Below are 15,243 nucleotides of genomic sequence, written 5' to 3'. Positions count from 1 at the left end.
TGCATAACCTCATTGTCTTACAAATGCGCACTCTGTTTCTATCCGCTCTACGTATTGTCGCACTTAGGACATACGAGAAAACACTGAACTCACCGAGAAAGACACTGCTATAACTTTCTTTCCTTGTAATGAATAAGCTTTACAGAAATTATGTCGGTCACAAGTCTTCTGAACCGATGGGCGCGGTGCGTTTTACCACTAATGTTATGACATAACACCTGTCTTTGGACCATTGTAAAGTCTCAGGTTTAGCCGCGAACATGTATACAACAGCCGCTAACATGCTAAACACATTATTTAAGAAAGGCGATTTAATAATGATGTGTAACTTCTTCCGGAGATGAAGCTTGATCGCGAACAGCTGGTACTGATCCACTCTTGAGAATAATTTTTTTGGCGACACCCATGCTATACTGACCAGCGTTGACTCACTGCAACCCCGGGAGCCGGAGATACATTCGGCGGAAGGCGACTGGCCGGAGCCTGGTCTTCCGGGTGTTCCTGACCAACGAGCCGGGGTCGCAGCGCCTCGAGCCTGGGCTCGTTGGAAAGGTCTCGGCCAGGCCTTTCGAACAAGCCCAGGCTCGAGTCGCTGGGCCACCGGGTCTTGGAGCTTCGATTTTTTAACCTTTCCGGCTACCGGGAGCTCTAGCTCCCGACCAAGGGGTCGCATCGACTCGCGGTCAGCGTCGTTCTAAAGCCCGGGCGGAGACCTTTCCTCGATTCTCTAAGTCTTTCCGGGCCGGTGAATGTTGGTTTGTCGTTCTGAAAAAAGTAAATTCTTCCCGAACGATGTCATCATCGTTCCGCATGGGACATTCGTTCGTTAATAATAATAATAACTCCGGCCCCCGAGGTCGCCGCGGGACGAACCTAGGCTCATAGAAAAGGTCTCCTCCCGGCCTTTCCAACGAGCCCAGGCTCGACCTTCCATGACCCCGGGAGCCGGAGCTACCAGCCTCCGAACCCGTCGAATTCTCCGGCTCCCACGTTGATGGAACAAAGACTTTTATGTTCCATTTTACATCCAACAACAGCACACCTTTGTTGTTTCTTAGACATTTTTGTCGCTGGCTACATCTGCTCTTGCCTGGAAATGGCTGACAGCGTGTCTCTGGTGGAAGGTGGAACTATGTGCTCATAAGGCAGAGTCTGTGAGCGGTCATGGGTGGTCATAAATCAATTTGACATCACATTGATAGGGGATCGCCAACAACCTGTTTTGTGTCACTGTTGTGGTTTAAAGGAGATTACAATAAGAAGAATAGATGGATTTGTATAATTACAGTGTTTCTGCACACACGCTGGTGACTCAATTTCTGGTAGAAACACATTTAAAAGTGCATTTTCTGGGATAGCGGCCCTTTAAGCAACTATAAGGCTCAAGTCTGTCTTAAAATGTTGCATACAACTGGGATCTGAAACATTCTCATCTGCCTATTCGTGCAAGTGTTGTGTATGCTTCTAGATCTCCATCAAACATCAAATTTCATTGAATCATTAGCATTAGTTTGTCAAATTCAGCCACTGTACTGTATGTAATGAAATACTTGTCAAGGAAGTTTGTAGTTTAATTTTATCTTAACCAAGACCATCAATGACAAGACCTAAGGATTAATGAACCTTAATGAACAAATAAGAAAATAAAAATCAGACAAAATGGTGAGGATATATTACAATAGCAGAAAGAGAGTAGACAATGAGGAATGTGAGTTACAACAGAACAATGCAAGTAAGCTTGTAACACTCAACATTTATTTAATATTTCAAGCAGTTAAGTAAGACCAGTCACAGTCTTGTCATATAGCAACAGAATAAAACAAATGAACATTTAAGAAAATTGTTACTTCTAAAAAACTGAAAGATGTCAGCTCCATTTAGACTTGCTTTTACATTTCATTCTGGCAAGTTTTAACAACTCTTTGTCTGCTTTTAATTTGAATATTATTAAAATATTTTATGGCTGTCACAATAATTAGTCACAAAAAACAAACTCATTTTTAATTTATTCATATTCTTTTGAAAGTGACTGACTGTAACTTTTTTAGCTGACTAACCTTAAAAAATGCAGTTTCTGTTATTCTTTTGTTCATATGTATTGTACGTTGTATAAATTGACTATATGAAAGTAATAAGAGATAAGACGAGTTTAGATTGAATCCTGCAGTATGAAACCTGTCTTTACAGCATCCCTAATAAGTCTCACAGTTATGGCTAGTTCATGCAAAAAGTCCTTCAATACTTTGTTACAAAAAACGGTTTATGTGCTGCTCTTTGGTGGGTTTTATATGAGATGCAGTACTTCACTGCTGAGGTTTGTAACAGTAAACACCATAAAGCTTCTGCTTTTTGTCAGGAAAACCAATAAAGCGAACCGCAGCCTCAGTGGGACTGCAATTCTTCCTGGGCCTTGAGATGGGGTAACGAACGCTACCATCAGCCAGCCAACCAGCATCGCAGCGATCATATCCCAGCAGCTTCCAGGCAGCGTAGATATGGCCCACCTTTGCGATCTCGGCTCCATTGTTCTTGCATGCAGCCACAGCCTCATCATAGGACAGCTTATGTGGTTGGATCAGGTAGTAAAAGCGTCCTTTGATTGACAAGGGGTAAATTAAGAGTTTTAAGTTATAGAAAAGTGACTTCTGATGACCAGTTAGAAATGTTAAATCTTTAACTAACCTCTGAGGCCTGCTGTGAAACAAAACACATCAAAGCGACTGTTGGACCTGTGCTGCCGACCATAGTTTCTCAGTCCAGCTGAAATCTGCACTCCTCCACAGGGCTGTCTGGGATTGGTGATGGGGTACTGCACGGTTCCGTCATTAAGCCAGCCAGCATTGCACCAATCCAGACCATTTCTCCAAGCCCCATACAGCTGCTCAAAGGAGGCCACCACAGCATCCTGCTCCCGACATGTAGCCTCAGCATCATGAAAATTGAGGTTATAACGCCCCAGACGGGGGGAGTATGGGAAAACCACCCCTGTGAAAAGAAGTGAATTTTCCCTTAGGAAAAGTTCAACTGAGTTTAACATCGCGTTGCTTTGGCTATCCTGATTTTGCCAAGTGGTTGATGTCCAACATCATGTTGACCATGGGACAATATTTAAATCAACTAATCAGATTTCAGAAATAAATTTACAGTTTATTTTAAGTTTAAACTTACAACCAGGATTAGGTGCTTCTAGCCCATTGTTTTTCACTTATAATTTGCCTCTGATTTTAGGGGTAAGTTATGGTTAGGGTTGGGGTTTGGTGTGGGTTTAGGTTTTATTTATAAAAATGTTGTCCTTAGGTCAACAAAATATCAATGAAAGCATTTTTTGATTGCATCAGCGAATAAACAGGAATGATATTAATAAAAGACTATTATTTTTTACAGTGCTTCCTAGCGCAGTGTATGGGTTTTCAAAATAAGACAAAATAGCTTGCAGGCTTTTCTATGTTCTATTTAAAAAAGTTATGCCAGCCTTATTTTTCATGCTCATGCACGTCACTTCTCTGTGTAAAGATCCCCATCGTTTTTCTGGACCCAAGTTTGCAATGGCGGTCTTAGCCAAGAGCAGGAACTACATGATTTAGCTGGAGGAGGAGCAAATTATAAGTTGCAGTAACAAGAGTTTGTCTTTACATTTGAAACCCTAATGTGCAGCTTTGAACAGCTTTGTCAGTTCCTGTTGCATAACAGAAAAGCAATATAGACATAGCCTATGAAAGATACATAACTGAGGTTGAGGTTTCATTTTTATAAAGTGTATGCTAAATAAATACAAACCACTTCTACAAAACTAACATGTTACATCATGCAAGAACAAAAAAAATTACCATCCACTTTGAGGTTCACTTCAATGATTTTGTCATTCATGCCATTTATGATCTCACATCTGTATGTGCCATAATCTGTCACATCTAAATCAGTGATAACCAAGGTTGCATCATTTTCATCCGCTTCCAGCAGGTAAACACGGTTCAGGAAATTTCCGTAGGTTTTCTTGTGGAAGCCCATGGAGATAATCACATCCGTTTCTGTAGCGTCATCTTCAAGCTTGGTCCACTTGATTCTGTTTCCGAACAAATTGGACTGGCCGTCCAAGTGACAAGGCAGCGTGATATTGTCACCTGTGTTGGCATAGGCTGTAATCCTTGATTGGATACCTGAAATTAAACAGATGGATATTTCTCATAAAGGTTTCTTTGTATTGAAACCACACAGCGTGTCTGTATTTGTTTATTCAAGACCGGATACAAGACAGTTTAATAAATATTTACTCTACAAGATGGCATTATACTCAATCAAGCGGTTATATTTTTTCAATGCATCCGGCTTTTGAATTGATTTCACAGCTATTCGTGTGTCAAGGTTTTTGTGAAAACTGTGACTCACACCGCTGTGCTTTCAACAGCAATAAGGCAAAGTGTCACAAAAATCCCAGCTGAAGGAAATTAAATTAGTTTCACTGGAATCAGACACAAACACATGGTGGGACCACAGACACATCATGGGTCTCTTTTAACTAAAAGCTTACCGAACATTGTCCCATTTTTACCATTAATACATATACAACACACATATTTGCTAGGTCTTCTTTTGGTTAGGATCATAATTGTATATTCTCAGTATCACAGATCCTTGATGGAATATTTGGTGGATTTTAGGGAAAACCAAACCAGGATGTCTGCTGGTCTTGTATCAAAGTGTAGATTGAACATCAGACATGATTAGATTTTAACTGTCTACAGATCAGGTACTGATCAGTTGATCAGTTCATCAAATCATTTAACCCACAAGTCAGAATTGTGTACCAAAATGCTTGTTTATGCCAAATTAGCAAGTAGCACTTTGCGAAACCTAGAAACCAAAAGTCTTCTACTAAGAACCATCCTGTAAAATGAGGCCGATTTATAGTTTAGGGGTTGTGCAAAATACCACATATACATGTTTTTGGCAGCACATAAAAAAGTATCAATGTTACACAATGGTGAGAGCATCTAGTATGCCCTCATTTAAACATCCATCTTCATTCATTAATACTGGCAATTCTGTGCATTCTCTTTGCCAGGACAAATATAATTTATTTCATATATATGAATCTCAGTCAAGAAAGCTACTGACATTTGGTCTGAAATACAGTAGTACATTTTGAGCTAAAGAATGTGGGAGACTGCTGATATTAGATTATTTTAAGGTTCGTTAAATTCTGTTAGCATTGCTTTATTAGAATGATCTTGCTTGTTCTACAACACCATGCACTACTGTATTTGACCTTTTCTGTGTTTTTATTTTTATTTTCTCCAGTAAAGCTGCTTTGGAACAATGCACATTGTGAAAAGCGCTATATGAATAAAATGTAATTGAACTGAATTATAGTAACTACAGTACATTCTGCCTGAACCACAGCAACTCTTTCCCCCCAAGGAAACCTTTCCAGCTAAGAAAACCTTTTCCACATGTTTGAAGCTGATGTGGGAATCATTAGCTTGCACTCAAGACTTTTTACTTTTTGCTTCAAACAGTTCACCTTACCTCGTCCTCAGCCCACTGTAATCACTCACTGAACTGAACCGAAACCTTTTTTACTGAGTAGCTCAGTGTCCAACGTGTTCTTGAAATTAACCTATGCCTCGAACTGCTGTGTTTTATTGGTCAGAAGCAATGTTAAACCTGTGGTACTTTTCATATTTGCTCAAGTTGAAAGCTCATGAGCAATTGAGATTCATCTTTTGCCAGCAGTAATTAAAAGCTGATGAGTTTAAAAAAGCCACCACACTATGCATCTGATGCCTTTCAGTGTTAAGGCCAATTTATGGTTGTGCGTAGGACCTACGCCGTACGTACGTAGACGACGCCGTCGTGAACGTTTATGGTTCTGCGTTGAGACTATGCGTCGTACTGCAATTACACCGCCGAAACGCTAGTTGGCTCTTTGTGTTTTCACGGGTTTGCTCTTCTTCGCCGATGTTTTGTGTGTATGCTAGTGTATGCAAACGTCAATGGGGGCTGATCGCATCTTAATGGAGTTGGAGCTGATCGAAACAGAAAAATGTGTAATCCGTTATATTATTAACCTTACTTTCATGTTAGAAGTTAAACAGATGTTATATTAAACTTAGTCTTGTCCACATTTTGGATTTTTATGTGTGTTCATTTAGATATTGTTGAAAAAAAGTATACTTTTCAAAGGGGTGTACTCCGCAGAGCACATACATAGATGTCAAAACTGTGTATTGAAATGATACCCTGATATAATATCATATTTTGTCATGGACAACTCACCCTATTAATTGTTTAGTTAAAAATGAAACGAAATGCAACCAAGATCTGGAAGTGTCACAATTTTGTTCTTTATTTGCAAAAGAGACAAAGAACAGAATATTTAAAAGTGCAAACTATGTATAGATGAGTATACAATGCAATATTAACACAAATATAAAACTTTCAAAAAACTAGTAACAATAAAAGGTAAAACAAAAAATAAAACTATAAAGCCAATAAATTGCAAAAGATCGTGCACAGTGTTTATAAAGTGCGAAGTTCTTCATGTCTTTTGCTGACACTCTTCCAAAACAACGTTAGAGGAAATCTCTCTACAAGAATTCGCCGCCATCTGACAGTCTTTATAGTCCGCCGAGGAGTCATACAGATGCGTGCATTTCCGAACCTCTTCAATCAGACGCTCAGTACTTGGTCAATGTCGATGCTCGCCATGTTGTTCTTTTGTGGACTCTGAACTTGCCGGAAGTAGACGCCAGAAATGCGTAGAAGGAAGTACGATGCTGCCAAACCGACCAATCACAGCGCTTGCGGTCCGCGTTGAGTTGACGCGTTGTTACATTTTTGGAGAGGAGCGCGTCAGGCTACGGCGTAGGGTACGCACAGGGCACGCGGCTCTGCGTAGGCTACGCCGTAGGTTACGGCGTAGGTCCTACGCAGAAGTAAAAATCGCCCATTACTCATGCTCACTCTCTTCATCTTACTTTTTCCCCAATAGATTCTCACTAGGAGACAGTCTGCCAAAATTACAGAGGGGACATTTGAATAATCATTTATAAAAACATTAATCACACTCTAAAGCGATGACAGCAGCTACCAATTGTTTCAATAAAAGAATAATCTTTGTCTTTTTTGGCCTAAAGGTTCACACACATTTTTTGTGGCAGAGTATACTTTGGTAATAGTGTAAACAGTGGGATTTTGCATCAATTTAGCTGAGACTCTCAAATTTCGACCCAAAAACCAAACTTGTCCATACATTTTCTCACTAATCCCAGTGGCACACCATCCCCCATTATTCCCGCTCTTGAGCAAATAAAGTGATATTGTTTACTAGGCAGAATGGAAGCACTCTGGAGGTTTAATGTCTAAAATTGTCTTGTTCCCAGAAGAAATAACAGATAATGATAGATTACATAAATTCAGCAATTATTAAACTGCAAAAAATTATTCTATAGGAGTTTTTGTGGAAAGATGGGGAACAATAAGTGAAAGAGTAGTAACAGTATAAATGCTTGACAATATAAAATTAATAATTACACAATCATGTCCTCTTAAACAGCTGAAAACTGAAACAGTTTACTGCTGTAAAATTGCATTAACAGGTTAGAAATGGTAATTTAATGCACATGTTTGCATTTTGAATGCATCTCCTTTATAAACTGTTGGTTTGGTGCGCTTTACAATGCCAAAGTGTTGCAAAAAGTCCTCAGTGTGAGATAAACAAATATGCTGATTAGAACCCCACATCTGTGTATGCATGTGTCACATGGAATTACTCTCTCACCCATTAGTCTGATGGCCCTGATGGCTAAACTCTACTTCCTCTCTTTGCTGAGTAAGCAGATGTCAGAATGAAGTGTAAATGTGAGTTATTGCACACATCTCAAAACTATGTCACTCATGCATTGAAATGTCTCTCTCTCGCTCTCTCGCTCTCTCTCTCTCTCCAATCACACACAAAGCCATTATATTCCTCAAACACCCCCCCCAACTTAACCAGACCTGACTAATGGTTTCATTATGCCCTCAACAGAACACCCATAAATAAGATCTGTCTCAAGCAACCGCTAAGAGCTCTAAACTGTAGAAAACTTTCACTCCTTTTCCCACCTCTTCTCCCTCAGCCCCAGCCCAGACCAAGCCCAGTGCAAGCAAATCCACTGACTTCACAGGCCATTACCTCAGAAGGAAAAGGGGGAGTCATTTGGACTCTGTTCAGCTTGGGGAATCTTACAGTGTCAGGAGCTGTTAATCTTGCTCTGGTTCTGTCAGATGCAGATTCAATGGCCTTTATGTTCCTAAAGGGACTGTGTTAAATCAGTGGATCTGGCAATCCCCACAGTCTCAAGCATACAGCTGTACATGGGACATAAAGGTCTACTGTGTGGCTTTTCAGCACAAGCTGTCATCACCATCAAACTGCTGACATCCCTCAGCCAGTGAGAAGAACTGGCATATGCATACAGGATAAGGTATTACATCTGCATGCACATGTGTTTTGCAGAGCTGTGTTATTTAGTGATGGCTCACACCCCCCACTGTCAGCTGCTACATGACCCATGTCAGATAGTTTACATTTTTTGTGTGTGTGTGTTTGTGTGTGTAGTGGGAGGAGTCTTGAAGTATATTATAGTGGAACATTACAATCTAAACCTGGTGTACTGTATTTGCTGTAGTTGTGATTGTGTTAAGGGCTTTATCTCATTCTATTATTATTACATTATTACATCTATAGCAAAAATAAAAAACATTAAATATAATTTCTCATCCAACTAATATTTTTTTGTCATAAGCAGTTTTCCATGTGCAGTTTGTGTTATTGTGTTTTCATTCATATATGTTATATATACAATTATCTTATATATACACATACACATACATTTAATAATTTGCACATTTATTTCAAAAATTGATTCATGCACCAAAGATCATCAGTGATTCTTACCTTGTGCATCAACAAATGTTTGCAGACTGATCGCAAAGAAGACCAATGCCAGGGAAAATAGAGGGATCATCTTCTCTTTGTTTCTTTTCCTAAAGGCCTCTTGACTTGAAAGGCAAACTTAAAAAATATGTAAAAATAAAGACAACTTAAATGAAGAAATAAAAAAGGAGAGTGCAGAAGAAGAATTATTTTCCCGTTGTTTTCTATGAAGAGGTGAAGGTGTTAGTAGTTGTGCCACAAGAAAGTTGGGCTTCACAGAGGTTCATACAAAAGGCTTATATTGAAGCCTTGGCCAATTGTGGCCACTCCCCCTGCCCTTAGAGAGGGAGATGGAGCCCATCGACCCTACTTTTTTTGTGTGGACTCCCTCATTTAAATACAGTTAATCTGTTTCTCTTTCTGCCAGTCATGCTCCCTGTATAAATTTAAAAGACATGTATAGACTACAATGTGTGTTTTGTGTTGGCTGCACTGTGTTTATCAAGGATTATATACACGCAAGGCAATAATTTAACAATGTCTATAAAAAGAACATTTATGACTGGAATTATTCGTTTTTTGAACATTCAGTTCTCCAATCACTCAGTGTATTTAATGAGAAAAATAAAGAACCATTTGGAAACCTTACATGGATTCCAAATCTGAAGTCATTAAAAATATATAACTTGTAAATTTATGCCATCTCCTTGCAACGACTAGTGCAAGAGATTACAACCCATCTTATTTTTATCAATTGATTTTTACTGTACCTGTTGTGCTTCGTCAAAGCCTGACAAACTACTGTTTAGGCTGCCTGCAGACTTATGATCGGCTAACAAATACAACAAACACCCACTGCCCCATCTCCTCATTTTTCCTCTCCCAAAATCTCTACAACTAAAGTACTTCTTTTCTCAGATTACTTAATGGAAGCATGTATGCTTGATTAAGGCAGAGGCAAGTCTAATTTAGAACCTACTTCACCCACAGGGACGTGTATCTCTGGGCTCTAAAAGAATCTTCTCATTATCACAGGAGAGATAAGGGCATCGGGGATGGAGATGAGGAGGAACAATGTGTGGTCCAGCAGGGATGTTTTCTTAGCAGTTTAACAGGGAAATGAGGAAAGGGAGTAACCTGTTCACGGCAGATGAATTCTTTAGCCCCCCATCACAGTTATCTCAGCTGTTGTGATTCACAGATGCTAGGTGAGAAAGACACACCCCATTCCCACAATGGCTCTGTCGAGTACTCTGCTCCACATCCTGACAAAAGTACACAGCGGAGAGGGGTTGCCAAAACCATACTGGTGACTGATTTGCACAGGATGGAAAATGAGGAAGGGTCTTTGGTTTAAAGCGTGACTGACTGGAAATCTCACATCAGAGGGAATGACTCATTTTCATTTGTTTCATGGGTTGGCACTTACGTATTAAATTGTATTAATTGTATTTGGGGCTATAGCACTTATTGATGATTACCCTAGATGATGTCATGGCATACTGTGTAGTTCCAAACAAAAACACTTTCACTGAAACAATCCTGGCAGAATTTTGGGCAATTTGTCTGCATGCTTATGACTGCTTAATTCATGAAATTAAAGCCATTGCTTAAGGGTGTAATATCGATAGTTTAGAAACAGGGCCTTTTCTACTGTTGAAATATTCAATAACTTGACTAGCAGAATGGCAATACAGAGAACAAGCTCATGATTACATCAATATTTTAAAATAAATTATATTTACTGTATATTATATTTAATAATTAAGTAAAAAAAACACAAGAGCACAATTCTAAGAAACAGTAGTAGTGTTTATTTGTATTATTACTTAAAAAATTACCTTTCTATGTACAGTAACATCTAACAAAATCTAAGTAATACTGGCCATTTCTCAATATGCGTTCTTCAGCGGTCTTGCGTCCTCGTGTTCTCACTGTATGTCATCATTAACTATCAAAATCCGGTTCCAATACTAAAGAACAGGAGAACAGAGAACGAATGAAAGTACCTGGATGTGTTCTCGATAGGATGCATCGAATGCAACCTTGCGCGTACGAAACCCGCTTGAAGTCACTGCGGCGCTTCCATCCAAGTTCGTTCTACCGAGGATGCCTCGCAAGACCGGTCTCCACGAGAACACATGTCCGTTCTTGTAATTGAGAAACGGCCATTGTATTAAATAGTAGTTGAGTAAGGATTGTAGTTCTAAGGAGGTTTTAATATCTCTAGCCTTCCTTTCAGTATGTTGATCAGAACACAAGAGGTGATCAAAGGTCAGGTTCAAAAGGGGTTTATTGAGTTCTTTGGTATGGGTTTATAGATGTGGTTCTACAATAAACAGAAATAAGAAATTGATAAGTATATGAAATTACACAGCCTCAACATACTTTAAAATAAAGTATAAATATATATCTAATATAATAACAGCATACACATGAACAACAACTCGTAGTGGAGCAATTTACATTACAACAGCGCTATCATATATTTATGTAAACAGACTTAGCGGACGGAATCGAAAACGAAACTGAAAGTTACTGTATACACGTGATTAACCTCACACAGCGTACAATGGAGTAGGAAAACATAAATGACTGAATAAAGTTAGTAAATCAGCATAGTCACATGCATAAACTTGTCACTTGGGTATAAACTTGGGTATTATAATTGCAAACAGAGCAGAATGCGCTAGCTTAGCCTTAGCACTGCGTGATACACTAACCCCATAACAGCGGCAAAACATGAAATTAAATATAAAACATAATACTATGACTAAGAAGGGTTTGTCTACGAGTAAAACACGGACTTACCATCAGTCATAGATGCACAGTAACCCATACAAAGCGTGTCATGACAGAACCACGGGAGACCCAAGTGCGGGGGAAAAACAGAGTCTTTATTAAACACTGACGAAGGCAGAGAGATATACAGGTACAGGTCGCGAGCGTTTCCCTTCAGAGAAGCAGAGAGTCAGCACGGAGAGTCGAGGATGGGCTGCCGGTGCTGAGAGATGGGCGGTAACGCCTGGTGACCTCACTCGACTAGGAGTGCGCGTTGACTGAGAGGTGAAAAGCTGAGCCTGGAGAAGTAGTTGGTGAGTCCTCCCAAGAAGACTACTGACTGCGATGACCACTGACCGGAGCACTGATGCAAGCTGCTGGAGGAGACAGAGCAGAAGGAGAAGCGAGGAGAGCAAGGAAGGTAAGCATATATTCCAAGAAGCAAGACAAGACTAGACTATGGTAGAGTTTCTCAGGTGAGAAAACACTAAACAAGAAATAAACTTCAACAGGTGAGCCGCAGCATCGCCTGGGGCAGTCTGGGCTGAATAATCTACAACGAACAGACACTGGACAATAAACACTGAGGGAATTATAAAGAGAACGTAACGAGGAGATCATAATCAGGTGTGGAGTAATTAAGGAAACGATAATGTCTAATGAGTGAAGTGCCAACAGGCGTGTGAACACGGAGTGGAAAAACACCAGTGCAGGGGAAGTCATACGGAAACACGAGGGTGGGGCGAATGACGCAGACACAAGCACGAGGCCAGCCGAAGCTCGGTGACAGCCATGTGCTCGACAAAAAACAAAACAATCCCCATGCCAGATGATGACCCGACCAGACCGTAACAGTACCCCCCCCACCAGCGCTCCTAGGCGCTTAAGGGGAGGGCTCACCTCGTCTCCGGTGGAAGTCCACTATCAGCGACCGGTCCAACACGTCCCGCGAGGGAATCCACAACCTTTCTTCTGCGCCATAGCCCTCCCAGTCCACCAAATACTGAACACCCCGGCCGCGGCGGCGGATGTCCAGGAGTCTTCTTACAGTATAGACTGGGACACCATCCACCAGCCACGGGGGAGGGGGGGTGGGCCGAGAACTGGCTGGGTTAAGAGGAGAGGTGACTGCCGGTTTGACCCTGGATACATGGAATACAGGGTGGACTCGACCAAGGTTGGGAGGAAGCTTGAGACGTACGGCCACTGGATTAACCACCTTGGTGATCCGGAATGGCGCAATGAACCTGGGTGCCAGCTTACGAGAAGGCACCCGGAGAGGCAGGTCCTTGGTGGAGAGCCATACCCATTGACCACACATGTAGGCGGGGGGAGAGATCCGGTGGCGATCCGCCGCTGCCTTGGTTCTCAGCGTGGTTCGGGCCAAAACCTCTCTGGCCTTCGTCCAGATTCGGAGGCATCGCCGGACAAAGGCCAGAGCTGAGGGAACCGCAGCATCGAGTTCCTGGGAAGGAAACAGAGGAGGTTGGTATCTGAGAGAACACTCAAACGGGGACACACCTGTGGCTGACATGGGGAGGGAGTTGTGAGCGTATTCCACCCAAGAGAGCTGTTGGCTCCAGGAACCGGGAATACTAGATGTCAGACAGCGGAGCCTACGTCCCAGCTCCTGGTTGGCTCGCTCACATTGCCCATTGGTCTGAGGGTGATAACCTGACGACAGACTCGCTGAGGCCCCGATCTGACGACAGAATTCCTTCCAAAACCGGGAGATGAACTGAGGACCCCTATCAGACACGACGTCCACCGGAATGCCATGTAGGCAGAAGACGTGGTCCACCATCAGTTGGGACATCTCTCGGGTGGACGGGAGCTTGGGAAGAGGGATGAAGTGGGCCGCCTTGGAGAAGCGGTCCACCACTGTGAGAATTACAGTGTGTCCACTTCGAGTCTCCTCGGTGGCATACCTGCGTGGATGGAGAGCGAACACCAAGGAACACTGTGACAGAAACGCCCGACAGGAGTTGGGATCCCCATCGTACAGCGAGGGGCTGTTGGCGTGCGGTTCAGGCTCGTGAGTGGCTCCGCGAGGTGGGGATTGCTCGGGGTTCCCTGCATGGACAGCCCCTCGAACGAACTCGGCGAGCTGATGCTGCAAAGCGGCCACCTGTGCCTGCAAGACGTCAACTCCCTGGGTGGCGGCAGACAGACGGATCGCCTGCTGTCCTAGCAGGACACCCTGTTGTTGCAGCGCGACCCGCATAGGATCCTGTCCCGCTGGGTCGTGTGAAGGGTCTGTTCGTTCTGCCATGACAGAACCACGGGAGACCCAAGTGCGGGGGAAAAACAGAGTCTTTATTAAACACTGATGAAGGCAGAGAGATATACAGGTACAGGTCGTGAGCGTTTCCCTTCAGAGAAGCAGACCGTAACAAAGCGAGGATGACTCAGCCCGGTGACTGACAGGTGCGCTAAGCCCGCCTCTTCAACACATTGTCTTTTTACTAATATACATTTATCAGCTGATGCAATAAAACAAAGCTGATTTTGTCAGCATTCTACCTCCTGCACTCGCTCTCCAGGCCTCTAGGGGCCCCCGGTGTGTCCCTCTGCCTTAGCTCTTCCTCGGGTGTCCTCATTAGTTATATCCAGGTCACCTGTGCCTTGTTACCTCTAGGGTATTTAAGTTGTGTTTTTTACTTTGCTTCTTACTCAGTTATTCCGTTTGACTGTTAGTCTGACTTGTTACCCCCAGTGCTTCCTACCTGCTTCAAGTAAGATTACTTAGTCATTGGCTTTGTTATTGTTTATGCTCTCTGGTTTGGTTTTCTCCCCTCGTGGAGTTTTTGTTTTCCTATTTTTATGCCTCAGTCTGAGAAGAACTTGGAAGAAGAATTTGTGCTGGATTATTCTTTTGCAAAGATATATATTTCTAATAAAACCACGTTGCCTGGAGAGCTGTCTGGAGTGTTTCGTTGGGGTACAAATAAACCGCCCCTGTGTCTTAACGGCAGAACTCCCAACTACTACACCGGAGACCTAAGTTCTAAACTCGGTGCTGACAAATTTGGATACTTTTATTAATTATGTCTCTCTACTATGATTGTTGCAATTTATAATTACTGCTACAATTTCCATGACTTTACAGCCAAGATCAAATCTTGTATGATATGAAACATTTCAACTTTTAATCAACATAATGTAAGAGAACATAAATGTTAGCTTGGATTCAAACAAGACACCACAACTTTAGAATTTTAAAACAATCTTAAAACATTTCTGTAAATCTTTTTTTTTCACAGAATGATAGAATACAACTAAGCTTGTGCTTTGGCATCAACCTGATCAGTTAAAGACATTCTGTGTTACAATTGCCCATGCTTTTTGGATTTGAAATCCTTTTGTTCCATTGCATTACTAACCAAAATACAAATTTGCTGCCAAAATCAGGGTAGGGATGTGGCCCAAGATGTTGGGAAAGGCTTCAGCAAAGGATAAGTGGGTTTGGAAAATGGATGGAATCAGGGGAGTTTAAACCATTTATACGTGGCTATAAGCTCTAATACATTTGGCATATACTG

The 15,243-nt window shown here is 41.8% G+C and overlaps 1 protein-coding gene across 1 annotated transcript; it reads right to left on the bottom strand.

The window, feature by feature from the left end:
• Window positions 1-1,733: 1,733 nt before the first annotated feature.
• On the bottom strand, window positions 1,734-9,199 carry hapln1a (hyaluronan and proteoglycan link protein 1a). The gene is made up of 4 exons (XM_057328962.1): window positions 8,942-9,199; window positions 3,828-4,157; window positions 2,683-2,985; window positions 1,734-2,593 (listed from the first exon to the last, which is right to left on the bottom strand). The coding sequence occupies exons 1-4, from the start codon at window positions 9,009-9,011 to the stop codon at window positions 2,304-2,306; spliced, it is 993 nt and encodes a 330-aa protein (XP_057184945.1). The 5' UTR covers window positions 9,012-9,199; the 3' UTR covers window positions 1,734-2,303.
• Between the last annotated feature and the right edge of the window lie 6,044 nt (window positions 9,200-15,243).

This window comes from Triplophysa rosa, linkage group LG2, assembly GCF_024868665.1.
Source record: "Triplophysa rosa linkage group LG2, Trosa_1v2, whole genome shotgun sequence".
NCBI classification, from domain to species: Eukaryota; Metazoa; Chordata; class Actinopteri; order Cypriniformes; family Nemacheilidae; genus Triplophysa; species Triplophysa rosa.
This window is presented reverse-complemented; position numbering and strand designations above follow the sequence as displayed.

What these genes read in the sequence shown, in the direction of transcription:
- hapln1a (XM_057328962.1), bottom strand. Translation starts at nt 9,011, where the DNA reads ATGATCCCTCTATTTTCCCTGGCATTGGTCTTCTTTGCGATCAGTCTG. An exon ending in AACATTTGTTGATGCACAAG is followed by an intron (nt 4,158 to 8,941) that starts GTAAGAATCACT and finishes GTTTAATTTCAG; the next exon opens with GTATCCAATCAAGGATTACA. An exon ending in TTTCACAGCAGGCCTCAGAG is followed by an intron (nt 2,594 to 2,682) that starts GTTAGTTAAAGA and finishes TGTCAATCAAAG; the next exon opens with GACGCTTTTACTACCTGATC.